The 15,732-nt window shown below is 40.9% G+C and overlaps 1 protein-coding gene across 3 annotated transcripts in view; it reads left to right on the forward strand.

Annotated features, from left to right (window-relative positions):
* The window catches only part of znf618 (zinc finger protein 618), a 44,271-nt gene extending 39,836 nt beyond the window's left edge, over positions 1 to 4,435 (forward strand). For all 3 annotated transcript variants that reach the window (XM_084114360.1, XM_084114359.1, XM_084114361.1), the window contains one exon: positions 1,436 to 4,435. In XM_084114360.1, the coding sequence (XP_083970486.1) occupies positions 1,436 to 2,967 (1,532 nt within the window). In that variant the 3' untranslated portion in view covers positions 2,968 to 4,435. The remainder of the gene's footprint in view (positions 1 to 1,435) is intronic.
* Positions 4,436 to 15,732: the final 11,297 nt, after the last annotated feature.

Consider the following 15,732-nt stretch of genomic DNA (forward strand, 5'->3'; position numbering starts at 1 on the left):
CCACAACACACTTTTCAAGATTTATCTACAGATTTTTAAAATGCAAAAATGGCATACCGTAAAACTTCAAATAATAGCCCGGGCTTTTATTTTCCAAAATCGCCGAACTGCACCGGCTTGTATTTGAGACAGGCGTCTATATGAGACAGGCCTTTAATTTAGTGTAGAGATGTTGTTGAGTGTAGGCCTAGAGATAAAGTTCCAAATAGCATAGGCTGATAGACGGAAAGCATGACAGTAGCAGGTTACCAAATCTGTGTCTGTGTTAAACAAATCAGTTAATGTAAGAATTAGCCTACTATATTTCCGAATGTCTAAAGGGGGTCGCACACTAGATGAGAAGCGCAGCACCACATCTTTAAAATTTGAACACATTATTCTCTATGAGTGTACATTGTCTAAAATCGTTGTCAGTGTATACTGACTTCACCCTGTGCTGCAATATACATTCAGTTTTACACTCATTTACAGAAATCAGCTGCTTGAATGAAAATTGCTGATGTTATCGGATTTTCAGGTGATATTCTCAATTCATTCAGTTAACGGACGCTCTGAGGTAAAGTGAATTCAGACTGCAGACTAAGCAACGATTGTATTTAATTGTACAGTACAATCATAACAGTACAGACATTAATTCCATAATATCCTTAAACATAACAATATTGCTGGTGTGCGTCTGGTGTGCGATACCTCGAGTTGTCATAGACGCGGCGCGGCGCTGCGCTTCTCTTACGGTATGCGACCCCCCTTTAGACTATTGGCAGCATAAAAATACGAAACGATGTGACAGCCATGGGCTGAACAATACAAGTTACCGGTAAAATCCATCGAGCCTATGAACTAGTTGCCCGAAACACATCAACAAGAAAGAATGAAGGCTACCCTGTAAAACAACTGCAAACATGTGATACAAAAGGACCCTATTCATCACTATCATCATCACCGCGATCCTCAACTACAAGTTCATTGGCGAATTCCTCCTCGTGCCTCTCCGGCCTCCGCTAACTCTGCCTGCCTTGCTTGCGCTAACAGCTCCCGCCCAGATGCGCAGGGCTCTCTTGCGTGCACAATCTGCTCCATAGAACTGGCTTAAACAGACGATCTGACGGGTTTAGAAGATTAAATACAACCCGAAACTAAAAAAACAGACCAGGCCTCTATTTGAGACCGGCCTTTATTTATCCAAACCTGTAGCCACACCAGGCGTGTAAAAGAGACAGGCGTCTATTTGGGACTCGGCTATTATTTGAAGTTTTACGGTATATATCCTTCCTAGGTATCTTGTGTTACTCTTGTATGTGCCCCAGCAATATTTTACTGTACTTTGGTTTTCATATGATGGATTGCAACTGTTGCTGTTATGTATGGATGTTTTGTAAGGTCACTTAACGTGTCGAGAACAAACTAATTAAATTGTCTTGTTCTGCTTTTGCAGAGAACAGATTACTCCCAGAAAAGGAGAGACAACAAGTGGCTGAACGTCTACTGAGAGTAATGTGCGTAGACCTTGGCCTTCTTGGCGTACTCAGCAGCAAAGACTTCCTAAAACTTGCGCAGACCCTGGTGGACACAGGTTCACGTAACGGGGCCTACTCCATTCGTGAAGCCCTGGGAGATATGAGCTCGCTGGCATTAAAACAGCTCCCCCGTATGTACAATCAGGTCAAAGTGAAAGTCACCTGCGCCCTGGGTTCCAACTCTTCCTTGGGCATTGCAGTGACCTGCCATTCTCAGACTATAGGACCAGACTCCTGCTATTTGCTAACAGCGTATCAAGTAGAGGGTGTGCGACTCCGACGCTATGTGCTGGGACTCAAGGAGGCCTCTTTAAGGGAGAGTCCTGAGCAGATACACCACTGGGTCCAGAATGTTCTGTCGGAGTTTGTCATGTCAGAAATCCGCACGGTCTACGTGACGGAGCCACGCTTGTCTTCTCTGGCCTTTTGCGGTCGCACCGGAGTTGGCCTTCGCTGCGCAGGTTGCTCTCTAACTGCCACGGTTCAGGCTGTTCTCGGTCGTCGCAGCCTGCAAGCACGAGGGCTCCATGAGCTAGGTGAGCTTTTGGCTACGTGTCGTGACATTGCTGCAACGACCAGCTTCAGTAATGAAGGGAAAGCTGGGGAAGAGTCTACTGCTCCGCCCTGTTGGGATTCAGTCGCGGAGGCTTTGCTCAAGGTTCACGAGAACTTCGAGGCCACTTGTGAAGCGTACGGCCGTTCGAAGAGCACAGTGCCACTATTACAAGGCCTGAATAAGCACCTTCTTGGCACACTTGCATGTTTGCTTGCACCGCTAAGACAGGCAGCGCAGGAGCTGAGTGTGGAACGCTGCCCCACAATCCAACACGTCCTTCCTGTCTACCTCCGTCTTGAAAAACTTTTCACCTCTAAAGCCGGTGAAGTGGGTGCTGGCAGTAAGCTTTGCCACTACTTCCTAGAAGCCCTGAAGGAGAACTTCAAAGTGGAACGTATCCATCAAGTCGCAATGATCCTGGATCCGCAGCTGAAGCTGCGGCCAGTCCCCGCGTATCAGCACGAGGATATTATCTCAAGGGTGTGTGACATGGCTGCTAATATGAGGGAAGCGGGAAGCGGTGGTTCTGCAGGTACTTCTGTGGACGAGCGGGATGGCGAAGGGCTGCCAGCACCAAAGCGTGGCCGTCTGGACTGTGGATTAGAGAGGCCATCGTGTGATGCTGAAGAGCCACAGGTACGAAAAGAGTTGTTCCAGTACCTCGGCGAGCCACTGTTCAGTGGCACAGGTGACCTGCTGCAGTACTGGAGTTCGGTCATGGACAGATACCCCAGGCTGTCGCGGTTAGCGCTGTGGTTGTTGGCTGTACCGGCTGTAGCTGTGCATGGGGAGTGTGTGAGCATATGCGAGCAGACCTTAGCTATGAAGAAAAAGCAGCAGGTCTCTGCGGAGGAGATGAACAAGCTGGTCTTCCTCAAGAGTAATTTTGCTTGAGACGGCTCAGGGCTTTCAGCTAATGGCACCATAGACTGTTTGAAATGGAGACTTTTTGAAGCAGATGTACCGTCACTTCTCTTTACCCCTTCCGAAAATCCTGATTTACCGTAAGTGTCTATCAATGTGGCACATGATAGAGATTTACAAAGGAAAGGTACATTGACAATTAATTCTCAAACACCCCTTCAGTCCATAGCTTGACTTTGGCAAGGACAACAGAGCAACTCAATGAAAATACAGTCTGCCCGTGGACACGGATGTGAACTTGTGTTTTCGATGTTTCAGTTGAACTACCACTTAAAATTGTGATGTTTTTAACAGTATGTGGTTCATCCATCCTTCTTTTCTTTGTGAACCCATCTGAAATTCAGTTAATGGATTATTGAAATTACTTTCAACTTTCCATCTAGAGAAGGAAAAAACGGGGTACTTAGAAAAAGCCATTTTTTTTGCAACTACGCCTTTATGAAAACCACAAACACTCTTTGCTGTGACAGCTGAACAATACCTCTCTTTAGCGGTTTATTAGTGGGCAGGTCAAGCTGTAGAGGTGTAAGTCTTGTCTTAGCCAGGCCCGGATTCAATAATCTCAGTTAACCGGTTTGAGTGTGTTAAGCTCTTGTTCAGACTCAGGAGTTTTAGCCAGGAGAACTCAAATTTATACTTGGGTCACACATAAGTAAACTGTTTTGCAATTATTTATTTTAATTCTTTGTCAGTTCTCACAATAACGTTGCAATAAATGTTCCGTAGCAGAAGTTATACTCTCAAGCTGACTTCGATGCCTTGCACCTTTGTAGCAACCTTTTTCCCCATTACAGCTCACTGGGATCATTTCCTTCTACAATACAATCTGCAATACCTGAAATGGCCACTTAAACCCCAAGATTGGATTTCCAATAATATTGGGTTATGGAAGTGTATGGGAATGATCTGATGTTGTGTAAAGTTCTGGTCCAGTTGATCTGATTATCTTTTCTTTTTTTTTCCTCATCTTTTTTTTCTGAAAAAGTGGGAATAGGGCTATGAAATGCAGAAACTGTCTGTCTCTCACTGTCTCAGTACGAACCTCGCTGAACAGAAGCAGCTGATTGCATTATTGTTTGAATGCATTTTAAGAGGATAAAGCTAAACAAATATTTCATTATTTATGCACTGGATTTCTCTTATTATTTTCCTCATTTATCTTCAGCAGGTAATTAGATTAGAGATAACATTAACTAGAGAAAACTTTGCCTAGATTAGGACCAAAGTATGGTTTAAAAGTAGTTTGTCATTGTGAATAATTGCCGTTTCCAAACAAATTTGTAGAGTTATCTCATAAAACTCATGCTTCCTCCATAACTGTTTCGCCCTCATAAATTTCCACTGCCTTTGAACAACTGTTTATTTCAAAATTGTTCTAGTCAACAAACAGAAGTAACAATTTTCACTTCCATGATAAAATAAATGATCTTCAAGAGTATTTTGCAGTAGTTTTTCCAAGGAAAGGTGTGATTTAGTATTATATAGTTTGTCTTGTTAATGCCTTGAACATCTTTGTGATTATACAGATATGCATGCAGACAATATAAGAGTTTTTTTATCTTTAATAAAGTGGCAGAGATCTACAGACGTATAGTCTACGTTCACACAACAGCAGAATACAGTTGTCAGTCCTGTTTTGAGTGCTAAATCTGGTTCCGTTCATTCACCGATCAGTTATACAAGAGTGAGAACCGCATTCTGTTACAAAAGGGATTAACTCAGATTTGCAGGAGTCACAACCAAATTAAGAGTTCAGTTATGTGTGCTAAAGGAACAAAACAGCAGTCAAGTAGTTGTCAATCACACTGAAATTGGTTTAGCATGAGGTGTGCGCTTGGGCCCGTTGACCTCTCAGGTTATGCATAATGGTATCGTGTGGTGGGACAGACCACATATATGAATCGTTTCAAGTAAATACAAAATCTTGAAGATATTTGCATGCCTAAATGGGGACTGACTTCAGTTACCTGTCATTATGCTCTGCTGTTGTAGGTACAAAACAATTTGAAAAGTCACACCAAATACGGTTGTTAATCCCAAACACTTGATGGTACGCACCCCAACATTTTGGAATTGACTGAGATAACCAGAGCTAACACTCGTTTTGGTCTCATGATTGTGAACAAGAAACGTATAACAAGAGTTTAAACTATTTGGTGTCCACTATGTTTGACCAAAGATTAGCGACCAAAGACGCATAATATTGTGCAATTTTAACTAAACCACCATTGACAAAGGCGCTTGGTGTTTTCTTGATACTCGTGAAGCTGCTGGTTTTAAATGGCATGCTCTTTTTTTTTTTTTAGGTTTATTTTGCCGTAGAGAGAGAGACTTGCCAAAATGTGCAAATGAGTCAAAACATGTACCTCTTTACCTGTTATTTTCTTGTAGAGACTGTTACGCTTTTAATTGTGTCATTGACAACAAGTTGTTGGTTTCTTTTTTTGTGCATACCATTTGGATTTAATGGTAATGCTGTTGTCAATACCTGAGCTTTTTCAGAAGTCAAGTCAGTTGTAGAGTGGATTATTACCGCGTTTCAGATGAAGTCAGAGGTGACAACTGAAATTTCTTGCTTCTGACCTCAATGTGAATCACATTACACCCCAAGATGGTGCCATGACCCACAATGAATATTTCATGTTCACATGCCAAAAAAGTCATGAACACTAAATCAGAGGTCTTCAACCCTGTTCTGGGGATCCACTGTCCTGCAGTTTCGCTTCAACCCTAATCAAACACACCTGAACCAGCTAATCAAGCTCTTCAGGATCACTGAAAATCACAAGCGGAAGCAGGTTGGATATAGGCAGTGTTTAAGTCCACTTTTTTACGCCCTTGCCTCACTCACTTCTGCCCATCTTGTTCACTCGGATGCAAGTCATTTTACCTTGCAATCGTAATGCATTGTAATCTATGGATCTGCCTGAAGTGTACATATATGAGTAGACTCACTCCCTCTTTGAAAATCAAGGGGTCAAGGGTCTGTCCAAATAAACTTCCCTTGTCCACTTGACGAAGCTGAACGCACTTCAAAATGGCGGCATTGGAAGTGCACAGGGAAGTTCATGAGTGTATGTCCAAAAGTGGAGTTAAACGCAGCAATAAACGTTGCAGAGCAGTGGGTCTCCAGGAGCAAGGTTGAAGACCTCAGCACTAAATGCTAGGGTTAACTTTAAAACGACAAGTGAAAAAAAAAAAAAATCAAGGAATCTTTGTATATTGCATTAGGCTATAAACGTAATGTTTTGCTATGCTCGTCTGTCTCCGCCATCTTTGAAATATCTTTTTTAATAAGACCGAGATAATTGATCTAGGTTGACTGATGTCAGACTTTAAGCACCGTTCATTATTTTCAAAGTAGGAGTCTGGCAGTCTGGCTCCAACATAAAGCACTCAACAAAGGAATAACAACCGTATTTAGCTCAAATGTGTTCGTAGCCATTGTGTGAATGCAGCCGTAGGGCCTGAATTGCTTAAAGTTAGCATGAAATAGAATTTGCAATAGTCGTTTCTTCCCTACTGTGACTATCCAAGTGAAATGGCTTCTGGAACGGGGTTAAAAAAAAAAGGCCAGGGCTTGATTTTGTCAATGGGGAATTGATTGGATGGTTTGTGGTTTGCTATTGGTGGATCTCATGTGAGTGACAGGTTGCCCCGCCCTCGCGCCAGTAAACAGGTTATCAGAGAAGAAATGTCACTGCCAGAGGGAGGAGAAGTTACGATGGTTGCGAGACACATGAATTTAAAAAAATGATGACATGCGCGGATAATTTATATAAAACACTGCAATATTCTATAAAAAAAAAAAAAAAATTTCATGGTGACTTTAAGAATTTAGTTCATACAAAACCGAGCAGGGACGCATGTTGATCAGACTTGGTATCTCACATAACCCAAAATACAGATGATGATACTGGCTAGCATGTGCAGAAATGTTCATATGTAAAAACTATTTTGATAAACCTGGCCCAGAAATATAAACAGCTGCTTTTGAATATTGTCGTCTTTCTCTGTCACCACAAGAGGGCAGAAGTGTCTCAGAAATCTGTCTTTGCAAAGAGTCTCCAAACATCTTACCTCTGTTTTCTAATCAAACATTTCAACTATTTTGATAAACTCAGTCTATGAATATGTCAGACTTCATGAAGGTGTCTTTTTTTTTTTTTTTTTTTTTTGGACGAATGTGTGCATTTCTGGGGAAACATGAAAACTGTTAAAATGCTCTTGAGCAGCAGTCAAGTTTGTGTTGACAAATACTAATCTCTGAAAGTATAAAACACTGTTTAAATCACAACTATTTATGGATGTACAACATTAATTAGTATCACTCATTGTTTGTCTGAGAAGGTTATTATAATTTTTTTTCCATTGTAGTCCAGCCTACATTTGTCTTTGACAGGCATTTTTCTGATTTGGTGTATTGAGTTGTTTCAGCTGTAGGTCTAATTTATACTTTTTTAACAACACTATTTTTCTAAACATGACTGATAGAGTTTTCTCTCCTTATCAACTGTCAGTAGTACACTGCGCTGTTCTCAGAATCTATCTACTCCTGTAGTATGTGCTGTGTGAATAAAATATTCTCAAACAAGCCAAAAAAAAAGTTTAGTCTTTGTTTTAGATGGTCACTCTTTATATTTCATTATTTCACCCAAAAATGAAAATTATCCCATAATTTACTCACCCTCAAGCCATGTATATGACTTTCTTCTTTAAGCCAAACACAGTCGGAGATATATTAAAAACATATCCTGGCTCTTCCAAGCTCTATAATGGGAGTGATTTTGTAAGAAAAGTATCCATACCGGTATTTATATCTTTATAAACTATAATCCAGAGAATGTCTAATAAGGGGAGAACTTCCACTCTCAGTAAACTTCCGGCTTCTGAACTGGTTGCAGTTCCACTCTGGTTCCACATGAGGGCGCTCACAGGACGAGTGCAGAATGAATGGAGGTCTATGGAGCTATACCCCTCAAAATCCACTTTTCTTTTTTTTGTCTAGTAATTTGAATGTTGTATTCGAAAGGAGATGCAAAGAAATTACACATTGCTGGGTGTTAGATTTTCTTGGGTGTCACTTATTTGCTTTAAAAAGTCTTTTAAAATGTTAATGACGTCATACACATCGTACGACCAGAGATACTGCTTTACGGCAATCCTTCAGTCACTTTGGTGCTTTCGCGCTCTGCACTTTCTTTTCTCTCGAGGTATCAACAACACAGCTGACACAGGTAAATACACGTGCTAGTAGAGTTTTTGTTTTGTTGTTTTAAAAGACCACGCCGAAAATACACACACACACGATGCTATCAAGCAGTATCTCTGGTCATAATCAGTCCTTCACTGACCAATCAGCGTTCATTAGCAGAATGCTAGCGTGTTATGGGCAACAACAACTCAACCTGTAAGAAATCGAAAGGACATAAGTACTCGTTCATTCAACTTTCGACCTATAACCCATGTTGAACTTGCAAAACCTACAATCAAATCTGAGATTTCTCAATGGCAATCGGGTGAAAGAGACAAATTTAGCCGTCTAGCTCCATAGACTCCCATTCATTTTGCACTCATGGGCGATCGCCCCCAGTGGAACTCTGGTGGAACTACAACCAAAATTCGGTACAATAGGACATAATAGGGAGTGGCCAGGCTCTCCGTAGACGGGCTCTGCTATAATCACTGTAACGTTAATTCAGTAACGGACATACACAAGTCGAGTTCCGGCGGAAGAGTGACTTATGACCTGACATATTGACGAACACGGAAGTGCATAAAATCGACCTATTATAAATTTTAAACCAAAAACTTGATGTTGATCAATGAAAGTTCATGTCCATGTTATGTACCAATTACCCAAGAAATTCCAAGTAATTGCTACTAACATTTTTTTTTTTTTTTTAAGGTATTTTACGTGAGCATCGTGTGTTCTCAATTCATTTTTAATGAGAGAGAGCAGATGACAGAATGGGGTCGTCGTCACTATTTGCCAAGATAAGATTCTTGCTAAGATTCTTGCCAATATGTCATGCACAGCTTGCACACTGCAAAAGTATAGACATGCATTCCAATCATAAAAGAAAAAAAAAAGTCGTCCAATATTAAATATAAAAATACTATTTACATCTTACCTCTCAGACTCTTTCAACTGAAGCATCGTGCTGGAATTCATACTGCTTCTGTAAACAGTTTAGCCCGCCTTCTATGATTTGATTGGCCATCTCAATAATTTTGACATTGACGAGCGCTGTTAAACCGCTGTTTACTTTATATATGTGTATAATTTTTTTCTTGTCATCCTGGATCAGAGGATTCTGTATAAGCTCAATAATAAACAAAATTAAACAATAAATTAAAACAAAAATAAAAATTACAATATATTAACAATAATTTTAAACAATAAAAAGAGCAAGACTGGACATCTGCAACAAACTTGTTAGGTTCAGTGTTTTTTTTTTTTTTCTTTCTGAAATTGATTTTAATATTAAAAGTGTGGGTGTTTAAAACAAATATTTCAATGAGCTATTATTAACCACGCCTTAATTTACGTTGTTATCAAAACAGCTGTTATGATGAACTGAGGAATAAACGTTCATCAATAACACATTTTGTACCTTTAAATGAAACTGAGAAAGTACCACCATGTGTGTTTGTAAGACCTGCTCATATCCAAGAAGCACTGTCGTAGATTTTTCCCTAAACCTAACTATCTGGGTCGTCTCCAATCGACGTTCAATATATAGTCTACCTAACTAACTTCCTTCCCTAACTAGCTTTCTTGCTGGCAGCAATGATCGACAAACGGACTTCAGCAAATGTCCTCTAAATGCTTTAATCACGGCCGGAAGAGTTCCCGAGCAGTTCTCAGGGAATCTCTCTCAAGAAGAAGCGAGGCCGGAGGATCTCAGACAAATTATATTGAGAATCCCACCAGCTAAAAGAATACAACAGTTTTTATAAAATAAGGAGGAATGGCAAAAATGTCATGCTGCATTAAAATTTCCCCACAATTTGATTGGTTTTCATAGACTTCTGTTACTAGGTAAATCAAACTTTGTTTTAATGATTACTTAATTGTTAATCACAAGGTTCAAACCTAGTCATCTGTCTAGTTTCATTTCCCTTATTTGTTATTTTTACACTCACACAACCAAAGTAAAAGGGGTATGGCAACAGAACATACAACATTCAAAAACACAGGACAGAACGTTTTAGTACATTGTGTTTCAAAGTGTTAACATGTTAGGCTTAAAAAGGGAAGTAAAGTAAGGTGTTAGAGTTCATATTAGTTTGATATAGAGTTTACTATTTTATTCATTAAAAGTCCACCACAGCATGTGACTCAAATAAAAACTCTGGTTACTAGCATATCCTCAGTTCCCTGAAATGACGGTAACAAGCATTGCGTCAGAGATTATCTCTACGTTCCATTTTCTTAGTATACTGAAGCCTAATTTCAGAGACAAATGGCCTTTCTGCCTGCCAGGATGGGCGGAGCCGACTGCCTATTTAAGTCGCACAGAAATGGCTATCTAGTCAGACTGAACCATGAAAGTGTGGAGGGCCCCAGGCAGGCTACTAGAGTTAAGGACTTAGAATGTCCAGAAAGGGTGACCGTCTGAAGGTATGGCAATTTTAGAAAACCCACTGAGGTGGGAGCCCGGTCTACATGTTATGTCTATAGAGGTGCCTGGTAGAAGGTGCCCTAGCCTCAGAGATCATGTTCATGACTTGGAGGCTACCGTCGAGAGGCCATAGGTGGAGGCTCCACAACTCGGGTTGGGGATGTCAGATTGACCCTTTTGCTTGGGAAAGGAGGTCCCTTCTCAGAGGGATTGGCCATGGTGCTGCAAACAGCTGGTTCTACTTGGCTGGTTCTGCCAGAGTGGTGCCACGAGTACGAACGAGCATCTGTCCTTCCTGATTCGGCTGATAACCTGCGGGGAGCAGTGCTACCGGAGGGAAGGAATAGACATTTACATTTAATCATTTAACAGACACTTTTATCCAAAGCGACTTCCAAATGAGGATAGAAGCCATTAAACTAACAATAGGCCAACAATATGCAAGTGCTGTGACCCTTCCCAGTTTAGTCTAAAGCAGTAAACATCATTAAAAAAAGAGAGATATAGAATAGAAGAGAAAAGAAAAGAAAGTGTTAGTATTAATGGATCAAGTGTTGCCGAAAAAGATGTGTCTTCAGTCGTTTCTTGAAAATGGCAATGGTCTCAGCAGCTCGGGTTGAGTTAGGCGGGTCATTCCACCAGCAGGGAACATTCAAGGAAAAGGTCCGAGAAATAGATTTTGTGTCTCTTTGAGATAGCACCACGAGGCGACGTTCACTTGCAGAACACAAGCTTCTAGATGACGCGTAAGTCTGGAGTAATGATTTTAGGTAAAAGGGAGAAGAGCCAGTGGTTGTTCTGTAGGCCAGCATCAGTGACTTGAATTTGATGCGAGCGGCAATTGGCAACCAGTACAATTTTGTGAGGAGATGTGTGACGTGTCTCTTCGGCTCGTTAAAGACCACTCTTGATGCAGTAAGCCTGCCAAGAGAGCATTATAATAGTCCAGTCTGGATGGAACAATCGCTTGGACAAGGAGTTGTGTGGCCTGCTCTGATAGGAAGGGCCTCATCCTCCTAATGTTGTATAAGGCAAATCTGCAGGACCGGGCAGTTCTAGCAATTTGGTCTGTGAAGTTCAATTGACCCTTCGCAGGGAGTTTGATTGACAGGCCATCTGACCAATCATTATCCATTGAATCCGCCATTTTTGTCTGACAAAGCAGTCAGGAGTGTCAGTAGATTAACGTTGGAGGATTTGAACTTGAAAAACGTCTTGTATTGACGTCTTTCCGCGGTTAAAACAACATTCCTTCTGATGTTCATTCATGTTTATTTTATGCTATAAATTAACTATAGGGAAGAGATGATCAGAGATTAAAAAATTACCAAATTTGAAAGTTGAGACTTTGTTGCATATCAAAAGTAAGCTGGTCTGTCCTGTCTGTCAGCGCGTTGTCAGTGTCTTCTTTGCTCCGTTATGTATTTTTCACTGCGTGAGAACGTGTGGCATGAGAGCGGCATGGCTTGTCGGACATAGCAACAGTAACTAAAGGGGGCTGGTCTTTGCAAACGGTCAATTGATCATCAATCACAACTCCAAGGTCCCTGGCTGACCTTGATGGAGTTATGGATGATGAACCTAGCTGAATGAAGGATCACCACCTGTTGTGGTGTAGTGTTGGGTTGGCCGGGACCACAAGCAGCTCTTTCTTCACAAGGTTGAGTTGAAGGTGGTGGTCCTTCATCCAGCAAGAAATGTCTGTCAAGCAGGCTGAGATGCGAGCCGTCGGATCCTCTGGTTTGAATGAGAGGTAGAGTTGTGTGTCGTCAGCATAACAGTGATAGGAAAAAACATGTTTCTGAATGACAGATCCTAGTGATGACATGTAAAGTAGATGGAGAAGAGAAGTGGTCCAAGCACTGAGCCCTGAGGCACCCCAGTAGCTAGATGTTGCGACTTAGACACCTCACCTCTCCACAACACCCTAAAGGACATACATGAGAGGTAAGACTTGAACCATTGGAGTGCGGCTCCTGAGATTCCCTTCATCTTTAGGATTGACAGGAGGATCTGGTGGTTGACTGTGTCAAACGCAGCAGACAGATCCAGCAGGATGAGAACTGAGGATTCGGAAGCTGCTCTTGCCAGTCTCAGAGCTTCAATAACCGAGAACAGGGCAGTCTCAGTTGAGTGTCTGCTTTTGAAACCAGACTGGTTGTTGTTCAGGAGGTTGTTCTGTGTGGGAAAGGCAGAGATTTGGTTGAAAACAACTCGTTCAAGTGTTTTAGCAATGAATGGAAGCAGGGATATTGGTCTGTTATTTTCCAGATGTGATGTATTTAGAGGCTCAAAGGGGGCTACCTGTTGGCCAATGCGACCTTTTTCTTCGAAAAAAACATTTCGGCAGTGGGTATTCTCTGCCGACGTGAAGAGCTTCTGGGGGCGGTCCGTACTGGGACAGAATATCTGCTCCCATGTTCATGTAGCCCGGCACATGCAAAGCTCGTATTGAGAAGAGATTGTCCTGTGCACACAGGAGAAGGCGGCGTGCCAATCTGTTTAAAAGACAAGTTTGTATTGTGGTAAGAGTTTCTTCTACATGTTCAGTCATACTAAAGTTCCTCTGCCTTGTAGGGCTCTACATCAGTCACATCCATGACGTCTGTGGGTCAGGATGGCTGGAATGCAGTGACACCTCCATCAGAAAATCCTGCTGGGCAAATGCATCACATAACACCAGGAAGAACGGCAAGAGGTAGATACTAGTGCTCAAATAATGTTCCCAGCTCAGTTCTGATATATGTTTTGCAGTTGAGCAGCAGCTGGCTTTGAAGTGGAAGCTTAGCGAAGATCCTTCTTTGGCTTCTCCGGCTGCCAACCTCCAAACACCGGCGCTTCCTCGATTACTCATGGTCATCCTGGGAATCGCATCTCTCCATCTCTCAAGGTCCGTTTCGGAGGACTTTTCAGTCAACTTAGCGTCTGGCTAAACTTCTCCTGGCTCCTGTTAACGGCTGTACAACCCTACATTGTCTTCCTCGTGGCATTCTTCATTGGAGAGGCACGGTTCATCACGTCACCCCAGGAAAAGCAGGATGTGCCTATACCATTGGCACTTAATTAAAAATATAAGAAATAAAAAGATCAAATATGAAATGGCTTTCTCTCCATTATGAGAACTTCACATCTTCTCAGAGCTGGTAAAGTCAGGTGAGAACTTTGCACACTCCTTTGCATTGGTTTTGATTGGGGTGAGTGTCAATAGTGCTTCATCATCACTGCTAGTAGACGTTCTCTTCAGGAGAGCAGTCAGTCGATTGCAGAAGCTTTGGTAAAATCAGTAGAAATGAGCAGTGCATGGTGTTAAAACCAGGTGATGGAAGAATTTGCTTCAAAAAGTGCTGTCCTGGTCAAAGAGAGGAGCATGTGCTACTAGAAAAAATATTGAATGTTAATTGAGTAAATGTGGTAAAGTGAATAATGGCATCGAACAGTTAATTGCATACTTTAAGATGTTAACTTTGACAGCCCTGATAAAACTGATAATAAATAAATAATTAAATGCACACAAAAAAGAATTAAAGTAAGAGTGTAAAAATATGAAATCCATTACATTTTGAGAGGTTAAAATAGCTTAAAATGTCACTTCAAGTAAATAACTTTCTTTATACGGGTTCAGATTACATTAAAAATGACACCCGCTGACTTTAGACTTATTCATTAAAAGAACAGATCAGATAGTGAGTCTCTAACTAGCCAGTTGCTTTTACTCGTTTTATGTTTGGGTAGTTTATGATGCCATCTTACATGTCACATTGTTATATGTATATGTAACTCTGTTTAGTGTGTCATGCATCATTTGAAATGTTTTACTTTTCTGCTTTTAAAGTTCTAAGAAAAATAATGTATTTAGCCTGTATTTTAACTACAGTTCATGGCACAAAGCACCGTTAGATGTTTTTGCACTTTAACATCGAAATAATTTTTAATCTAACATAAGGCGCTCAATGCATATTTACAATTAGGGTAACCGTTTTCAAATGAGATGATTTTAACATTATTTTTAAAAGAGTTCTGAGGGCACAAATGTAGGAAAGCTCTTCTCCTCAGAAGACACTAGGTGGCAGTGCAATATTTGCTTTGCACTTTAAGCTGCTGCATTTTACAGCAAACCACTCTGATGACCTATCAAACATGTGTTTCAGTTTTACGCTGTCTCGCTGTTTGTTGAAAACAGGAAACGACTAGCTGTCTTTATTGGTTCTCTCTCTCAGCCAGTCAGTTCTTACAGAAGAGAATGTCAACAGGTAGAACATTTTTCATCAGTTTCATCAACAGACCTGTATAATGCAGAAAGTGTCTGGTTGGTGGTGTTGTTTAGATTTTCTCTGCTTTATCAATATAAAAAGAAGTTTTCCAGAAAGGAGACCGACAGGTTTGGCTTCCACTGATGTAACCCTGATTTATAACACTATATTTCCTCACGTGTGTGGAATAGATCAGCCGCTTCTTCAGATGCTGGATTCTGTCCGGTCTCTGTTTTATATTGAATCAACAGAACTGGATCAAATTTATGTGAAAGTGAGTTTCTGGCCAAGAGCCAACCACAATTAGATGTTTAACACGCCAATTAGGGGCAAATAAATCTATAATAATACAAAGATGCAAAAAGAATATCGTGAAGTGAGTGGGTCTACAGAAAACTGAAGCAATCTAAAGTAATAATTACTAGCTGATTATTTCACAAAGTGGGATACAGTTTTGCTCATGGGTGTCAAGTTTACTTTACTTTGAAAACATTCGAAGCCACAAACCTGGCTTATATAATAATTAACCTAGTATCTTTTTTAAACATATTCTGTGCACCTTGAATCCCAGAAAGTGCATTGTTGTCAGGAAAACTGATTGGAGCTTGTATGTGCAAACATGTCTTTTGTCATGAAACCTAATCAATCACATCATGGAGTTCCAGCTCTCCTGTTGTGATGTCTTTAACATACTGTCTATGGCACGCTCAACCACTTTCAGCTATAAAAGAGCTATTTAGATCATACATCTGACCTCACAGACAACAGCAACACTGCTAATGTTATTCCAATAAGTTCCTTCATTCAAGGTCAGTTTGGAGAAAATGTTATTTTCAAAGATTGAACAGTTTGTGTCT

The sequence above is a fragment of the Abramis brama genome (genome assembly GCF_963993115.1).
Source record: "Abramis brama genome assembly, chromosome: 5".
Classification (NCBI taxonomy): Eukaryota; Metazoa; Chordata; class Actinopteri; order Cypriniformes; family Leuciscidae; genus Abramis; species Abramis brama.